The 14,708-nt window shown below is 45.5% G+C and overlaps 4 protein-coding genes across 5 annotated transcripts; 2 read left to right on the forward strand and 2 right to left on the reverse strand.

The window, feature by feature from the left end:
* Nucleotides 1-423: 423 nt before the first annotated feature.
* Nucleotides 424-823, reverse strand: LOC6591092 (dynein light chain roadblock-type 1). Its single transcript, XM_002016088.2, has 2 exons — nt 800-823; nt 424-738 (listed from the first exon to the last, which is right to left on the reverse strand). The coding sequence occupies exons 1-2, from the start codon at nt 821-823 to the stop codon at nt 424-426; spliced, it is 339 nt and encodes a 112-aa protein (XP_002016124.2).
* Nucleotides 824-1,223: 400 nt separating this feature from the next.
* LOC6591093 (dynein light chain roadblock-type 2) lies at nt 1,224-1,735 on the forward strand. Its single transcript, XM_002016089.2, has 3 exons — nt 1,224-1,291; nt 1,351-1,429; nt 1,485-1,735. Exons 1-3 carry the CDS (start codon nt 1,289-1,291, stop codon nt 1,694-1,696), a joined length of 294 nt encoding a protein of 97 aa, XP_002016125.1. The 5' UTR covers nt 1,224-1,288; the 3' UTR covers nt 1,697-1,735.
* Nucleotides 1,736-2,916: 1,181 nt separating this feature from the next.
* LOC6591094 (protein MTL1) lies at nt 2,917-10,215 on the forward strand. Of its 2 annotated transcripts, none has more exons than XM_002016090.2 (2): nt 2,917-3,013; nt 7,117-10,215. In XM_002016090.2, exon 2 carries the CDS (start codon nt 7,959-7,961, stop codon nt 9,498-9,500), a length of 1,542 nt encoding a protein of 513 aa, XP_002016126.1. In that variant the 5' UTR covers nt 2,917-3,013; nt 7,117-7,958; the 3' UTR covers nt 9,501-10,215. The 2 variants fall into 2 exon arrangements, with proteins under 2 accessions (XP_002016126.1, XP_026840906.1); XM_026985105.1 differs by lacking the exon at nt 2,917-3,013 and adding an exon at nt 5,013-5,209.
* Nucleotides 10,216-11,696: 1,481 nt separating this feature from the next.
* LOC6591095 lies at nt 11,697-14,474 on the reverse strand. Its single transcript, XM_002016091.2, has 4 exons — nt 14,072-14,474; nt 13,373-14,013; nt 12,392-13,313; nt 11,697-12,329 (listed from the first exon to the last, which is right to left on the reverse strand). The coding sequence occupies exons 1-4, from the start codon at nt 14,364-14,366 to the stop codon at nt 11,737-11,739; spliced, it is 2,451 nt and encodes an 816-aa protein (XP_002016127.1). The 5' UTR covers nt 14,367-14,474; the 3' UTR covers nt 11,697-11,736.
* Between the last annotated feature and the right edge of the window lie 234 nt (nt 14,475-14,708).

Here is a 14,708-nt window from a genome sequence, read left to right on the forward strand (position 1 = left end):
AAGACTGGCTGGTTTTAAGTACTCCCTTTTACTGGATTGTATCATAATAAAAGGTTTAAGCGAGAAAGGTCTACGAAAGAAAACGTCAGTGCATGAAATGTAGTACGGACAATTTTTATACCCTAGTTCCTTTAATGCTTTGAAAGATCGACCTATGCAAGCATTTGGGACTGACCAGTTTCTGCCACCCACTGATTATTTTTATTCTTCGTTTCAGTTGAAATATTTTGGATTGAACATTCCCCTATTTATAAGAACATTATAATTCGATAATTCCGTTTAAACTGTTTTAGCAGAAAAACATCCTATCGCCTTTGAATTAATGTACATAATTACAGACAATGATATATATAATTACCGACCTTTGATATATCTAGCAAATTTTATAGTGTCAGGTACAACTAAATTTTATTTTAGAATCAATTATTTTTGGAAATCATCCTGGGCGTTTTGTACGACAATAACTGTGATTTTGGAGTCTGGCGTTAGCAGAACCTCGTTGGTTTTTGTACGCACTCTTAGCATTAAAAGTTCATCTGTGGGATCAATTATCTTCATCCCTCGCTCCAGTCGTCCGCGAATCGCCTGGAAAAGTCCAGCAAACTGAACGGAGTCATCGTGACCCATAGTACTCTTTACCGGATGCCCCAGATCGTTGAGAATTACTATGTCCCGAATGTTTCTCCTTTTACTGATCTGATCGAAAGCATCCTCCACGTACCGTAGAGATCGAGGGGGCTATGAAGTAGAGGATATTTATGAACAAACTAATTTAAAACAAAAATGTATATAGTTTTACTCTTTCTGGAGCATCTAGTAACATTTTGCTACAGTGATTATCTCTGATAAACTGTTTGTATACAGATTTTTCACCTAGTTTCTTTTTTAACAAATGATTTGGGTGGTTTCCAAGACGCGTTTCCAGTAGAAACGGCGCTATGTGGGTCAATGCTGCAGTATATATTTTCCAATACATATAAAACATTAAAAGTCAGTAGAACGTTAATTTGGTGCCAAGGGGATATCACCTTGGGCACAAGGGATATATTTTGAAATGTATATAATTAAAAATATAGTCCAAAACATTTTGAAATTCATTTCAAACTTTGATATCGATATGTGTTATATTGAACTTATGGAACTGGCTGGTGGGGTGCTGGTGAACCAATTGGTTCTCGGCAGAAATTTGTCTACAATCGATGTTATCGATAGCAGTAGCGTCCATCGCTAATATTGAGCAAACAAAAGTTTATTGTTTTGCGAGAAAAAAATCAAATTAATTGTAAACATGGTAAGTGGCAACCGGTATTATTATAATCTACAAACAATATCATCGCCCCGCATTTTCAGTCGCAAGAGGTTGAGGAGACACTGAAACGGATCCAGAGTCACAAAGGCGTTGTAGGTACCATTGTGGTCAACAATGAAGGTGGGTGCATAGATGGCTTACCTTAATTACTGATGACCAATCCGATCCCAATTAGGTATTCCGGTGAAGTCTACTCTGGACAATACAACGACCGTGCAATATGCTGGCCTGATGAGTCAGCTGGCTGACAAGGCTCGGAGCGTTGTGAGAGATTTGGACCCGTCCAACGACATGACATTCCTGCGGGTGCGCTCGAAGAAGCACGAAATCATGGTGGCTCCCGACAAGGACTTTATACTCATAGTCATTCAAAATCCAACCGATTAGGCTGCTAACGCCCGAGAATTAAAAGCTGAAATTAACTAATGAGCATTTCTATATATTCAAATTGTACGTGAAAGAAATCATAAACATATTTATGCATAAAAGACTCGGGACGCTGACATCATATGTTTTAGCCAGTTTGCTAGCGCTACCTCGTTGTGCTAACACACGCTCCAACGTTTTTATGCAGTATTTAGCCGACTGTTTTAAAATGCAACCCTAACTAGCAAAACTTTCTCAGCGCCAGTTGGTATTAAAAAATACTCTGCGAAAAATATGAAACTTAAAGAATTTGTATGTCAAAGATATCGTGTATTTTTGGTAAGTAAAAGGATCTTCAAGAAGAATCTCAAAGCCGGTTAAGCTCAAGCTGTTATCCTGCTAAAATACTACCTGTAGTGTTCTTTTTTTCATTGGTATATTTTGAAAATGAAACGTTATATTTCTGAGGATCAGAACGTTTATTTGATCAATAATTTCGCGGTCACACTGCAAGATTCCATGTCTATCTCTTTCTAGTATTTTCAAAACATTTTTTACGATGCACCAATGTAAAAATCGAGTAGAAATTTCACTTAGCTTAGAGCCATGTCTCAGGCCACATCAAATTAGTAGTGATCAGCATAGTATTCTGATCGTTTTTTTCCATCAAAATCTTTATTTTTCAAAAATAGCGGAGAAACTGCGTGCCAAAGAGTTAACGGAGAATTTTGCACACTAGCGCTTCCACTCGGCTTCCATGAAAAAAAACGGACAAGCTTGTCAACAGACGTACACATTTCCCCTTCAGGTGTCGCTTTTGATAATTACATACAAACGTAGTTGCTATGTAACAAATCTGTTGTTATCGTTTATTTTCTACATAAAATAGTTTAATTTTCTGGAAATCGTTGTTTACATCTTGTGTTTATAACTAATTTTTGAAACAAATCAATAAAAATGAGTAACCGAATTTATCTAGTCTTGTAGGAAATTTATTCCTCAATCGGATAAAATTATGAGTTCTGAGCTGAAGACCCTAGCTAGTTAGTGATACTCAACCGAATATCAAAATCGAGGAATATGATTGAATGTGAATAAAAAATTCGTCAGTATATTTTGGTATATCTTGATACTGCGACGTATATTGTGGTATATTTCTGAGGGGCTCACCGCGGCCACACTGGTGAAAACATAAAAGTTGAAAATTGCATTTAAAAAATCATTAAAAGTATGGATAAGTCGTCAGAAAATTGATTGAAAAAATTAGATATATTACTCGTTCCAGACAGTGTACGCGTGTGGAAATCGACAAAAAAAAAACAAATTTCAAGCGAAAAGGTAAATGTGGAATGGGCGTGCAGAGGGAGCAGCAGTAAAGAAAATGGCGTAATCACGCACTCAAACCCAAAAGCAAACCAACAAACGCAACGTAAACGGAATAAACGATATCCAATCAGCCAGTCAGCAATAATTTTTATAAAAAACAGCCAAAGAGCAAGAAACAAAATTGAGAAAAAGAATAAATGTATTATAAAGTGAAAAATTGTGAGGAAAGCAGCGTAAGCAACGCTTTTTATTGTGCAGCCATATTTTTTTCGTGAAAAAAAAAACGTAAATGATCATATATACGTATGTACATATAAAGAATTAACTGAAAAAAAGAAGCACTTCGTATCAGATCGTCCCGTTGTTCGCAAACACAAGCAGTTTTCAACGCGATTCGATTCTCGTTCAACGTACGTTGATATATAAGTACATACATACATATGTGCACACGTATATTCATATAAATATATGTGTGTGTTCATTTGTATGTACACATGTACTTTCAATATCGCGATGGCATCACAAAAACACGACGCGCACAAACACACGCACGCATGTTCGGACATAGAGACAATATTGTATGTATGTATACGTTTGGTTCGACTGGTTGTTGTTGCTGCTGCTGTTGTTGTAAATAGCCGTGAGCGAGCAGAGCGAACACATAAGGGCTGGCTCAATTTATAAATATAAAAAAGCATGTGGCTGCGCAGCGGCTGAGCAGCCAGCGTCGTTGTCCGCAGAGCGCAAGGGATTTTATTACGTCGAGCGTTTCGTTCGGTCGTTGGGTTCGTTTTATATTTTTGGATATTTACACATGTTCATGCATCTCTCCATTCCATATCCCATATGCATCTCTTTCTCTCTCTCTCTCTCTTCGGCTCTTGCTCTGTGTGTGAGAGCTGCTCTGCTGGCTCCTTGAATGCAACGTAACGGGAAACTGGCGAGTGCAACGCGAGACGTGACAACGTGAAAGGGTATAGCCATGGAAAAGGGAGAGGGTATAGTGCATGTGGGGACTGCAGAGAGTGCAGCGACAACCGTATTCGATCCCCACCCGCAAAGCGTAGTCCGTGAAATATTCCACGATACATTTTCCTTTGGTCATAGGGCTTGCCCAGCAACACCAATACATATCAATATACATACAAATACAGTCCGGTTCGTGAAAATAGTGCAGCCAATTAAAACGTGCTGAAAGCACCGTTCTTGAAGGGATACCTGTGTTAATGGAACCCAGTGAAAGCTCTATAAAATGTGAATCCATGTGGTACCGGATATTCCTCGTAAACTTAACTTAAATATCGAATGTGAATCACTTTTGGATGGAAATGTGCTAACGTCACGGCAAATAACGCTGAAACAGTTCCTCGAACATGAGTCAATTGCTTAAAACCTGATTAGTCATTGTTTTACAGATGTCCAACTTAATTAAGAAATTTGTCAAGGGCATATTTTGCAGCATTGATTAGATTGTACGTTGTCTTTGCTCGTTTCGACTATCCATCCACGCAACAAGAAGGGAATTCCAGTACAATTTCTTGCAGAAAACATGAGCCTGAGTAATCTTCAAAATTGGTAAACAGCTTGTACCGATTCTCTGGCGTCTCATTTTCATGAATATAAAAACGTGCCTCCCTTCAGAGCGTTGCAAACGACGACTCAAAATTGTACTACCTTTTGTAAGGAGACACATTTTCAAACCAAAACTTGTATGCCTACAGTGATTCCAAGGGCTCTACTCTCCTACAAATTTCTTGATACCAGCATCAGCGACTGCTACTGCGACGGCAGTGAAATATGTAGTTTCACCCAAGTACAACCAGTTTTTGGCGTTCATTTACGAACACAAGGCCAAAGTTCAAACAAAACAAAGGTTCTCGTGCCATTTGAGCTTTTGCTTGCTGCCTTCTGCTGTATCTTATCACGAGTGTGTGTGTGTGAGTGTGTGCTTGGAACTTGTGAGCACTCGCTAAACTATCAATCAGTGCTCCGTACATATCTCAAACTTCTTATAATTGCGCAGAAGAATGCAGTGCGGAATTTAATCGACATGGAAAATGAGCGGCGGAGAATGATATCGATTGTGGGCCAGCTGTTTATCGGTAGAAAGCTGCAGCAATAACTGTGGATCTAAGTCGCTTTCAGCTCAAACGTTAAGTGGAAATCTCTACAGACATTTGCGCCAGCAACTGATTGACATATTGATCGGTAAGGGATCTGGGGTTTGCGTGGAAGCAATCGTTTATAGAGATTCGATTCCCCCTAAAAGAAGTCAATGAACTGTTTTTCAATGTGACTAGAACTGCCAAGGGCATTTGTGTTTGAAAATAATACATTCCTCCAAATTGGTACATACAGTGCCCACCCGATTGAGGGAATAACTTTTAGTTCTCTCTAGTGTGTTCAATATTGTAAAATTATTTCATCAAAATCTGTGTATAAACACGAAAGATGGCTTTGAATTCGGGCCAATTTGGCAAAAGTCTCTTTTAAATTTAAAAAAAAAAAGTTACCCAGCCTTCTCGTCTTCCCACATTGAACTTTCGACCCGCTGACCGGACAGACCCTGGTGAGACTTTGGCTCCAGCTGCACCTACTCCGGTGCCACAGCTGAGGGACTACAGCGATACACGACCGACTTTGCAGCAGTCCAAGTCCTTCAGTTGACATCCGCAGAGCAACCCCAAACACACACACGCACAGAGGCACACATATACACGAGCGACGTAGATGAAGTGAAACGGATACAATGCCCTGCGGCAGCCGCTGAGGCGGCAGCGCCAGCGCCAGCTTTCTTCCCTTGCTTTAATCGAAAAACAGGATTTTCATCCCCGTCGAGAGCAGACTTTAGTTTTAATTTCATTATAACTGGAGAAATTGCAGTAGGACTTCTCTGGCAAGAAACATGCGTATTAAATTCACAATTTCCCAGATGGAAATAGAAAGAGCGAGAGGGGAAGTGGAAGTGGAAGGGGGATGGCGAGAGCGAGAGTGGACGAGGGTAAACTATTTTATTGAAATGAAATTTATTAGGCGATTAGTTAGTTAGGTGCCGCCGCCCTTAACCCGGGGGGAGGGGGAATACAAGGTGGAGCATGTGCGTGCGCGTGGCCAGCGAAACGTTGTCGTCATCGCCCCCCATAGTCATAGTCGTCGTCGCAGTCGCATTTCGAGTCAGATGATAAAGGCAAATACATACACACACGTACTAAATAATCCGGGGATGTGGCCGCAACGTTATCGCGGCGCCCTCTGAAAAAAAACAACAACAAATGGAAATAATAGAAAAACTTATATTTGGCATTCCAATCGAAAACAAATCCAGGAATATATATTTTTGGAACCCGGGACTGTAGGATTACAGTAATTTCAGTGCAGCTCTGCAACACCTGCTCTCTTGCATTCTCTCTTTAGCTCTCGCTCTCTCTCTACCTCTGTGTGTGTGCGCTCTCTCTTGTGCTGTACTTTTGACCCTCCAACCACTTGTTTCGATTTTCGCAAGAAATGGGACCACACCACACTGACAAGGAGCAGACACAACAAAAACGAAAAGAAGAATGAACAAAAAAAAAAACAAAAGGTAAACAGAGAAGCTAAGTAGAGGGAGAGAGAGAGAGAGAGAGATGGGCGGACGGAACGAAACGGAGTTGCAAATATTGCAACTGCTTAAAATTTCCAAAATACTAAAATTGCAAGTCGAAAACTGCACTTGCGTGTAGGTGTGTGTGTGCTCTCATTTCGTGCTGAAAGAGAATACACAAAAGGGACCGACGACAGGCAGGCGGCGAGAAAAGGACGGGCAGATAGACAGACAGACAGGCGGATAGGCCGGAGGAAGACCTTTTATTTACTTTCTGCTAGGGAAGAGAGGAGAGGGCCGACCCGACCTGAAATCTGAGCATTTTGAACATCTGTTCAGAAAATTTTGGTTTGTTGATTTCACCAGCCAAAAAATTATTGAATACATGTTTTGGGCTGCATCTGTGTGGATGTGCAAGTACAGACACACACAGACATACTACACATGCACAGTATGTATACTGCATATATAAGCACACACAATGCAAAGTGTGAAACAAGACTCTTTTTCACATACCTGCTTTACTTTATTCCAGGTAACGTCGACGACAACGGAATAACTAAGAGAAGCCAGCAACCAGCAGCAGCGGCAGCACGAAGCGAGCAGCAGAGCACGCAGAATAAAGAAACAAGGAAACATTTGCACAGCACAACCGAGCAACTGCAGCAGCAGCAGCAGCCAGGCCAGGCAGGCAGGCAGGCAGGCAACGACAAGAAAAACCACTTCAACAAAAGAGGATAACATATTGGAAGTGCTCGCACACATACCCTTACCCATACAGCTCACTTACACACACACGCACGAGTGGAAAGAGAGACGAAGCATTGTACGTGCCCGGTTGACGGTGGGAAAGTAAACCGACATCTTTTTACGAGCAGAGAGTTTTGCAATCAGAAGAAGACAGCAAGCAGCCCCAGAGAGTGTTCACAGTTGATCGGGCCAGCCCTTTGATAACACACATACGGAAAGAAAAAGAGCGAGAGAGAGAGGTAGCTGCTAGCAGTGAGATCGGAGACGGGACAGGTTGCTGCCCAAAGCCGAAAACCGAAAACCGAAAAACCAAAAACTCGAACGAACACAACGCATTTGGAAATCAAGCCAGGCCCCAGCCAGCGGAAAGTGCGTGAGCGTTTGTGCGTGCGTAATCGAAGCTCCAAAAACTGTGAGAAGACCAGACCCCCCGACTTCGATCCCCCGTGAACTGCATTTGCCCAGCGTTGCCACATCGCCAGTACGCGTGGGGGCGTAAAACCAGTGCTGGATAGCACCAAGAAGACACTAGGAACAAAACAAATCCAATCCATGAGCAACTAAATCGAAATTAAAGTGAAATTCAAACGAATTGAATCGTTATCCTCATCGCAAAACAGATTCCAAATGAAAACGATCGTGCTCAGTCCGGACGATCTGCAGAACTTCAACAAGTTCATCTATGACCCGAAGTCAGCCGCCCAGCTGGCCGCCAGCGCGGGGGCGATTGGAGCAGCGGCGGCAGCGGCAGCTGCCGTACACGGCCAGCAGCCAGGAGGAGCGAACACCACCACAGTGCAGCTAGTGGCCGGCGGTGGTGGCCTCGGCAATCCCACAGTTGTTCCAGTCCCCACCAGCACAGCGCAGACCAGTGCCAATAACCTGATGGCTCTGCATTACTATCTGAAGCATCCGGGAATACAGCAGATGCCGAGCGCAACCACGGTCCAGCATCACCAACATCAGCACCAGCAGCAGCTGTTGGCCCAGTCGCAGACACAGCTAAAGCAGCTGCAGTTGAAGCAGCCCACAATCCACCAGCACCAGCAGCACATCAGCTACCACCATCCGTACTACCAGCAGACGCAGCCCCAGCAGCAGCTCCAGCTGCAGCCACAGACACAGATGAGCCACAGCAATCCGCACGTTCCGCTGAAAAGTCAGCAACCGCCACAGACCCATCTGCCCGTGCATGCTCTGAACCAGAACTCCAACTTCTCAGCGGCCAGCTCCAGTACAGGAGGAACAGCTTCCAGTCATGCGCCCACACAGCAGTCGAACGGCTCCAGTGTATCACCCACCATCATCCAAAGGGTCACGGCAGTGGGCGGACCAAACAGCAGTAACATTGCGGCCGCTGCCAACGCGCTCCTGCGAGCCTCGGCCGCCGGCAATGCCAACACCTCGTCCTCGTCATCGAGCTCCTCCTCCTCTTCCTCGTCGGCGTCGTCGAGCTCTTCGTCAGCCTCTTCTTCCAGCTCAACTAACTGCGCCAAGAAGCTGAAAACAGAGCCCGCCCTCTCGCAGTACAACCAGACGGAACGCCTCAACTTCGCCAACACGTACATCGTGTGGAGCGAGGAGCACTGGCGACGGGTGGTCTTCCACGACGAGCGGCGCTTTAACCTGGACGGACCCGACGGCTTCTCCTACTACTTTCACGACTTGCGGAACTACGAGCGCACTCTGTCGCAGCGGCCGCGCGGCAACTCTGTCTACATCTACCTGATGATCTGTGTGGGTGGGGCCCTCCATCTGGAGGTGTCGTCAGCCAAACTGCGTCCTGAGTCATGCATCGAGGCCGTTATGCGCGAGCGACCGAATATCATCAGCAAACTAGGTGGTAGCACAGAGTTTGTGCTGCAGGACCACAACTGGATGTCGCATGCACTGCCCACGGCCCAGGACCTGCTCAATACCAAGGGTCTCAAGACCCAGAAGTGGCCGTCCATTGCGCACGACCTCAACATTATGGAGAACATCTGGGGCTGGCTCATCCGAGAGGTGTTCGACGGCGGCCGGAAGTTCTCGCGCAAGGACGACTTGATATTCCGCATCAAGGAGGCGTGGTCCCGACTGCCGCTCGATCTGATCACCAACCTGTACAGCACCCTGCCGGAGCGCATCACGGAGCTGTACTACACACAAGGCGTCTACACGAATTGTTGACAACCGACAGAAGAGCAACGTGGACGTGGATGTGGATGTGGTGGTATGTTGTCTCCCAGCTCAGGGCACTCCCTTCGGCTCAGCTCCGCCTGGAAGTGGGAGTGGGAGTGCAGACGGATTCGATTCTAGGACTTCGTCCGTCTAAGGGGAACTTTCACGACCTGATCCTGCTGCCGATGCCAACACGCCTGGCATCCATCCCGCTGGGTCAACCAGTGGGATGGGGGCGTGAGCGGCGTTCCTCTGCCGGATACAAAAATCAATACAGAAGAAGGAAATCTTTATACAATTCAACTTAACTTTTTGTGTATAGCTTTAAGATGTGTGCAACAGAGCAGACCAGACCGTACCGGACGGACCGACCGACGGACGGACATACGGGAGCGGGACAGAGAGACGCCTGGTTTAAGGTTATACAGTTTTTTTTTAGTTATTTAAAACAAAAACAAAAAAATGGAAAAACATGCAAGAAAAACAATCGCGCGAGAGGTTTGGGCACGCCATGTGTGTGTGGTGACACTGGCAGACACACGAAAAGTGTTGCCATATCGCTTTGTAATTAGTGTTTTTATTCCTTCCTTCACCCGTATCCACCACATCCACACACACACACACACTCCCGCACCCCCCGCATAATGTGTAAGGCTTAATTTTAGTTGACGTTTGCCTCCTTTTCTACCCAATCCCATCCCCCAACTCCCCTCCCCACCACACCCAACGCCCTAAATATACGTATTTAGATTATACATATACATAATTATTAGTTGCAAAACAAATTTATTTGAACTTAACTCCTTTTGTTGATTGTTTTTAGTTATGCAAGCGAGAAATGTAGTAGTAGAGAAGAGAAAGACGCATGAAGAGCGCAGAGGAAATTTATGAAAAGCGAGAAGAGCAAGCAAGATGAAATGAATAAATAAACTTGTAACTAAAGTATTATTGTAAGGCATAGTTTTTGTTGTAGCAAAATACGGAAACGAACTCACGTAAAATTATACAGACAGACAAAACACACACACACACACACTCACATAAATAAACACACGCAAGAATCCTATCATGTAAAATGTTTACGAACAGAAATTATAAATAAACTAATTATCAATGTAATTAATACATATTAAACAAAAGAATAACAAAACGAAACAAAGCAAAGCAAAAGCAACTTAGTGTTAATTTAAGATCAAAAATAACTAACTGAAGAGTATAGAAAACTAGAAATCGATAGAAATCATGCTGAATTCAACCCCAAACGAAACCGAACCCAAACCCAGCCCACATCCGCCCTTCCCTACCCCCACCGTCAGACAGAAAAGAACCCATAAAACTCGAACAAAACTTCCTAGTGATGGGTGGCAAAAGCACTTCATTTGCCACCGCTAAATGGCAGCTACTGGCGAGCTCCGTTCTTGGTGTTTCTGTGAGAGAAGGCAAATGGATAGTACGCTCCCCATGAAAACCCATATTTAGCAATACAATGAATGAACTGAACAAAATGAAAGCAACTAATCTATGAAAGTATCCTTGAAATAAACACACACATATATATGTATGCATATATGTATATGAACCGTATAAAAACACTTATCTCTCAATTGTAATTTGGCAGATACGATATGTGAATGTGATTCCTCTCTTGTTTCGCTTTGTGCAATGCATGAACTACTCTGGAAAGAACTTTATACATCATGCATATACACATAAAAATACACAGAAAGATCAACAAAAGTGGAATTATTACGATTAAATAATAAAAACACGAGAAATGCAATTACCAATAAAAACTACCAGCAAAATACGTAACAAAACTCAAGAATACCCCAAATGAGCTTTTATTCCTTGCGATCGATAGGAATTATGCGATTACCGATATCCTGATGATCGGATTTGAATCCTTCTATATTCGATAGAAAGGCAGTTTCTAATTTTAAAAGGCTTTATTCAAAATTCGTGTGCGTTATAAAAATTGGTTTCCTGTATACATGATACTTTCCAATGTGTAAATATCTCTTGTATATATATATACTAAAGGTGTATACATACTCTATTTGGTCTATTGGCACGGCAAAAGTGTTTGGAGTTGTAAATATCGTTGCATTCAAATCTATTCTAGGCACTTTTGAGTCTGTTGCAATCAGTTGAATGTTCGTATTGGGGCTACATTATGCTTTCATACTTTGTGCAGTCACATTGAAATACTGTTAAGTGGTTCCGTTCGGAGTCTGTGTGACATTTTTCATGGAATCCGGCTGCGTACACAGGTGGGACTGCAAAAGGGCAAGTCCTGCTTGACACAGAATCGGCCACCGATCAGCGACTTCGAACATTGGACACCAGCGCAGACAAAGCACTGGCCATGCCAGTGGATGTCGCCCCAGGCCACACCCTGGTCCGCCGGACCGATGGGCAGCTGACACTGCCTGCAATTGACGGCAAAGAACTTGTCGTAACACTGCAGACACAGCGGCATGTTGGACTTCTCGTCGGGAATGTACTGCTGACCGGCCAGCGGCTCGTCGCACTGGTAGCAGCAGAAGTGCTTTATGTGGTACGTGGCGCCCTCGGCGGCCGTGTACTCCTTGGTGAAGATCAGCTCGTCGCAGGCCTTGCAGCGTGGAATCTTCAGCTTGATGGCCAGGTCACGGCCACAGTACACCTGTCCCTGGTGGAAGAAGTAGACCAAGTCGGCCAGCAGCTCGCGGCAGGTGTGACACTTAAAGCAGCCGGGATGCCAGGCAATCTCCTTGCCGGCACGTTCTGCCTTGACGGCCACCTCGCCGCAGCCAATAGGCTGACTGCAATCGCCGCAGTTGATGGTGGGCACGGGCTCTAGGAAAGCATGAATAGTAGCATTAGATTGGAATGGGGGTGTGCCCTCTGAATAATCTCACCTCTCGCTGATGGCTCGGTGCCCTGCAGACGCAGCTGCTGGAACTGCTCCGCCATGCCCGCACAGTTGGGATACATGTTCATGTCTTCGATGCCTGGAATGGTGGTGAATTTTCCCTGGCCGGGGGTAAGATCATCGCTGCCATAGCCTGGGGTCGAGGGCTTCGAATGGAAGCCGGAATCGCTGCTCTGCGAAGTGGGCAACTCCCCGTAGGGCTTAGCATAGGCAATGTCTCGACTGGCATTGGCCATGTCAGCGAACACCTTGTCAATGTCGTCGAGGAGCTGCTCGTCGTTCAGCAGCCAGTCGTGCACCTGCTTGATGGGCTGCAGCAACTGGCACTTGTCGTGTTCAATTCCCTTGTCCTGAAGGGTGCGGAAGAGACGGTCATAGTACGGACCATTGGCCACCGCCGAATGGAGCATATTCCTGTCTACTCCGACTTGCTGCAGCTGCCCCTTGGTTGTGGGCGACAATCCACGCAGCTGGCTAAGGCTCTCCACGGCAGCTGGCGAGCTGGCAATGATTACGGGCGGAGGAGGACGGCCGGCCCGCGCCTCTAGCAGCGCCTGTTTCAGGGGCTCCGCTTGTATTATCTGGGCAAAGACTGGATCGCGATCATAGTCGATGTTGGCCGGCAGACCGCAGTCGTAGACAATGGTCGAGACGCCGCCGAACTTGACGCGTCGCATGGGCGTGTCCTGTCGCATTTGGGCACCGAATCTGGCCTGCACCGGATTCTTGAGCGGCAGCGGGGAGTTGAAGGGAGTAGCTGGCGAGGATTTAAGAGGTGTTACCGCTGTCATGGGTGGGGGACAGATGGTGTTAATCTCTGCCCTAAATTGTGGATTGTGCACGTACTCCTTGCGAAACTCGGCGATGGGGCCCAACTTGGGATCCCTTGAGATGTTCAGGTTCTTCTCCTAAAAGGGAATTTCATTTAATGAAGTTCATCAAAATCAAGTCCCAAGTGTATTCTTACCTGTAGCATGCCCAGCACTTTGTCATAGATGACGCCATGGGTCACAAGACTTTGCAGCGCCTGCTTGCTGATTCCCAGCAGCTTCTCCTTGGTGTGTGCCTGGAGGGCACCGTTTTCCTCAAACTGAGTTATAGAGTCGGTCAACGGCTCCGAGAAGGCCACAAGCAGCTTGGGCTGGGCATTCGCCTGGCTGGACAAGGCATCGGTCACCTTCGGATTGGACAGAAGCTCTGTCAGCGTGGCATCAGCTACGGGCGAGAGGCCCAGGTACTGCCAGGTCTTGTTGGCCGCTTCCGATTGGATGGGGGGTGTCACATGCTCAACATAGCCATGGGTCAAGCGGTTGCCAACGCGCACAACAATTCCCTGGCCCACGCATTGCTCGCGCAGCTTCTGCACATACTGCTGCAGCTGGCGGGCTTCTGTTTCGGACAGACCATCGCAAAGAGCTGCATCCAGATCGTGCGGAGGGACCTGGAACTCCAATTGCTGCTTCCGCCGGTGGGCCGCATCGCTGCCAGCCACGGGTATCTGGGCAGGACCCAGTTTCTCCATGTAATCCGTCACCACATCGGGAGCCGCATTCGGGGGAACCCACTCCAGTTGCACCGGCTGGCTGGCAAGGGCCTTGATTTTTATATCTAAATGTAAGTATCTTTTATAATGAGTTATTCGCTTTGTTTGCGATGAACCACTTACAAGCTGGCTTCGCCCTTATCTGGCCAAGAATCTCGAACTGTGCCCACCCGGTGGCGTCATCATCCGTACACATGTGTTGATTCTTACGACACTTGCAGTTCCGGCAAACCTTTCGCCAGAAGTGGAGATCCAGGCCCGGACATTTGTCTTTGCACTCGGTGCAGGGTGCTCCGGCCCCCGACTCATGTCCCAGCTTCGAACGCTTCAAGAGTTCGCGACGGTTTTCCAACTTCGACAGCCATTCTGGTGCTGTGGGTGTTTCCACGCACGAGTTGGGGCTCTTAGCATCGGACATGTTTGGGCAATCAGTGTAAAGGATTGACTGGCAGGTGACTCATATCCTGGGAGTAGCCGGCACCCTTAAGTTTTAGTTGAATTGGTTTTTGTTGTCTATAAAATAAATGTTGTCTATGTGACCGCGAATTCAGCGAAAAAATATGCCGTCTGACCACCAAAAATATTATTTACGGTATATCGGTATATAATGGTATATTTGATCAATTTCATCAATCTATTAAATTTCATTTTTAAAGGTATATAGAAATCCAATTAAAGCAAGTGTTTAAAATAAGCCTGTCAAGGAGAAAATTGATTCATTAATGGGATAAAATTATGTGGGCACGGCTGAGAGATCTGT

The sequence above is a fragment of the Drosophila persimilis genome, unplaced genomic scaffold (genome assembly GCF_003286085.1).
Source record: "Drosophila persimilis strain 14011-0111.01,24,50 unplaced genomic scaffold, DperRS2 tig00000002-arrow-pilon, whole genome shotgun sequence".
Taxonomy (NCBI): Eukaryota; Metazoa; Arthropoda; class Insecta; order Diptera; family Drosophilidae; genus Drosophila; species Drosophila persimilis.

What these genes read in the sequence shown, in the direction of transcription:
- LOC6591092 (XM_002016088.2), bottom strand. Translation starts at nt 823, where the DNA reads ATGTTACTAGATGCTCCAGAAAGA. An exon ending in TACTAGATGCTCCAGAAAGA is followed by an intron (nt 739 to 799) that starts GTAAAACTATAT and finishes TCTACTTCATAG; the next exon opens with CCCCCTCGATCTCTACGGTA.
- LOC6591093 (XM_002016089.2), top strand. An exon ending in CATTGTGGTCAACAATGAAG is followed by an intron (nt 1,430 to 1,484) that starts GTGGGTGCATAG and finishes GATCCCAATTAG; the next exon opens with GTATTCCGGTGAAGTCTACT.
- LOC6591094 (XM_002016090.2), top strand. Translation starts at nt 7,959, where the DNA reads ATGAAAACGATCGTGCTCAGTCCGGACGATCTGCAGAACTTCAACAAG.
- LOC6591095 (XM_002016091.2), bottom strand. Translation starts at nt 14,366, where the DNA reads ATGTCCGATGCTAAGAGCCCCAACTCGTGCGTGGAAACACCCACAGCA. An exon ending in GATAAGGGCGAAGCCAGCTT is followed by an intron (nt 14,014 to 14,071) that starts GTAAGTGGTTCA and finishes ACTTACATTTAG; the next exon opens with ATATAAAAATCAAGGCCCTT. An exon ending in AAGTGCTGGGCATGCTACAG is followed by an intron (nt 13,314 to 13,372) that starts GTAAGAATACAC and finishes ATTCCCTTTTAG; the next exon opens with GAGAAGAACCTGAACATCTC.